This window comes from Limulus polyphemus, unplaced genomic scaffold (assembly GCF_000517525.1).
Source record: "Limulus polyphemus unplaced genomic scaffold, Limulus_polyphemus-2.1.2 Scaffold3124, whole genome shotgun sequence".
NCBI classification, from domain to species: Eukaryota; Metazoa; Arthropoda; class Merostomata; order Xiphosura; family Limulidae; genus Limulus; species Limulus polyphemus.
The window spans coordinates 49,961-52,481 of record NW_013668734.1 but is presented as its reverse complement, the minus strand read 5'-3'; the positions used below and the strand labels follow the sequence as shown (position 1 = coordinate 52,481).

General features: G+C 29.9%; 1 protein-coding gene across 7 annotated transcripts in view; it reads left to right on the top strand.

Moving 5' to 3' along the window:
• Positions 1-2,521, top strand: part of LOC106468706 (lysosomal protective protein-like) — a 31,249-nt gene that overhangs the window by 19,983 nt on the left and 8,745 nt on the right. For all 7 annotated transcript variants that reach the window (XM_013929149.2, XM_022397069.1, XM_022397068.1 and 4 more), the window contains 2 exons: positions 505-645; positions 1,151-1,275. In XM_013929149.2, coding sequence (XP_013784603.1) covers positions 505-645; positions 1,151-1,275 — 266 coding nt within the window. The remainder of the gene's footprint in view (positions 1-504; positions 646-1,150; positions 1,276-2,521) is intronic.

Sequence of the window (2,521 nt, the reverse complement as noted above, 5' to 3'; positions counted from 1 at the left end):
ATATATATATATATATATGGGGATTATCTTTACCCTTATAAACCTGCTCTCTTGTATCTCAATATTTGTGGAACATAATTTGAAAATGTTGAGACAAAGGTGTATAATATATCCAACTTTCATTTAAAGCACTTCTTTTAAAAAATGTTTTAATGTTAAGTTATGTAAAGAAATGGAACGGAGTTTCTGAGATCAGAGTAATGTTTGAGAAATGCTCATATTTAAGACCTTAAAAATTTATGTTTTCATAAATAGAAGGTTTAATAGACTATTATTGTTTCCATTACAATTAATGTTTTTTCTTTAATTGTTGATGCCGAGTCTTGACTAACAAGCTGTAATTACTTATGAGAATAAAAAGTTGTTATTGTTCTTTAAGTTTTTAATTGTACATTTTAAGAATTCGTTTCTAATGAGGAACAATCTTCTCCACACAGTTTTCCTCAGATATTATACAGTAACAGAAGTTTATCAACTTGAATAAAGATAAAAACTTTTCTATAGGTAGAGGAAATAACAAAATTAGTGTGGAGTTCAGGATTGAACATCTATAATCTGTATGAAGACTGTATTTCCAGTAGCGATGTGAAGTATTCTCGATCGTCTGTTGATCAAAATACAATTTTGAAGCTTCTGAGAAGAAAGGTATATCAAACTTTGTTTTAATTTAAATTCAGATAAATATTTGTTTCTGTTTTCCCTTAAATAACCCCTTGAAAGAGCTATAATGGTAATAATGGGGATTCGTGAAATTGTTTAATGCGATAGCTCGGTTTATGACCATTTTAAATATTACACTTCTGTGTCTGTTTACTTCCAACCAAGTTTCCTTATGTAGAATGTCATCATACTGTTAGGTAGAATTCCACTTTAACTTTGCATTGATAAGTTTCATAGACATGTTTAAAAATTGTCATTTACTTTTTGCAAAGGATGAAACAGCACAATTTTTTTGTAGAACAACAGTTCCCCTTTATACAAAATAAGGTTTATTTATTTTGAAATAGATGGTATTTTGAAGAATGTTAAACCTTGTTATACTTGTAGTAAAGTATTAAACCAAATTTAATTGAGTGCCAAGAAATTAAAAAAAATCTAGTTATGATTTTATAGAAATCATTCATTAAAGATAAGTATATTTTTGTTTCAGCCAAGCTATTCAACTAAAAGCCCGCCCTGTGTAGATTCGACAAATATAGAAAAATGGTTGAACCAGCCAGAAGTCCGAAGTGCCTTGCACATCCCAAGTTTTGTACAGAAATGGACAATTTGTAGGTTAGTAGTAAGTCATGTTTAGTTATACATCTAGCCGAGTCATACTGCAAATTACTTTACTGTGTAATGTCACATCATGCATAAAATATGCTAAAATTACCACTTTATGTAACACATTACGATATGGAAGTTAGGCAGATAGGCCTACATGAAACTGGAGGGAAAATACAATTTTTTTGGAGAGGAGAAAGTTTAAATCATATGAAGAATTACAGACATGGACAGATGCATTTTTAGAAATGTTGGTGTAATGAGCAATAAATTACTGTAGAAATTTAAGCTTAACCTCCTGCAGTATGAAATTAAGTTTGCCTCTTCTCACATAACACAGAAGTTCAGATAAAAATCAATAGCAAACAGTTAACAAGAAATCATTACACATATATGACACACTTTTCAACCAATCACAGTGTACTTCCTTGTGGCATTCCTTGCACCTAGACACAGTTTTAAAAGATTACTCATAATATAGTACACATCTATATATGTTTGAATGTATATAATTGCATTCTTTGAGATAAAACATCTTATAAATCTTTAGTTTTATTTTCTTAGCAATTTTTGAGCAAGCCAGAAATGTTTGTTGGTTAATGATAAATTACTGCAAGATGTCCTGGAACTTGCTCTGTGACAACACACACAAAAATAGGCTTATATCAAATATAAAAGGCATAATTTTTCTGCTTTTATATATCTGCCTGATGGTACCCATACAGCATTGTGAATATCTTATCTCCTTTTTAGTCGTCCATTTTGAAAAACAACTGCAGAAAGATGATGCAGTGAGCAATAAATTGAGATATAAAGCATACATTTTACTGCGAGTGTGTAGATGGATTCAAGGCATTGTGAGTTGAAGCACCTGAAGAGACAGGATATCCCAAATGCTATCTGGGTACTATCATGCAGTTATTCACAAAGAAAAATTGCAGGATTGAAAATACAAAAAGTAATATAGATTTTACACTGTTGTAAAATTCTTTCATTCTATAGAGAAAATATCAATGTTACAGTAATTTGAAGTTTACTTTTTAAGTTCGCAGACTGCAGAACCATATATATTTAATTTTTTTTGTAGCTATGTTGCAATTGACATTGCCTTCTTACAACTTTGTAATAGTGATGAGAACTTTATTTTCTTCATATTGAATTATTTTTGTCCATGGTAATTCCTATGGTAAACTTGTGTTTTACTTTGGCATGAATTTAAGACCACTGATAATTCTATGATACATAAAATTCTGAA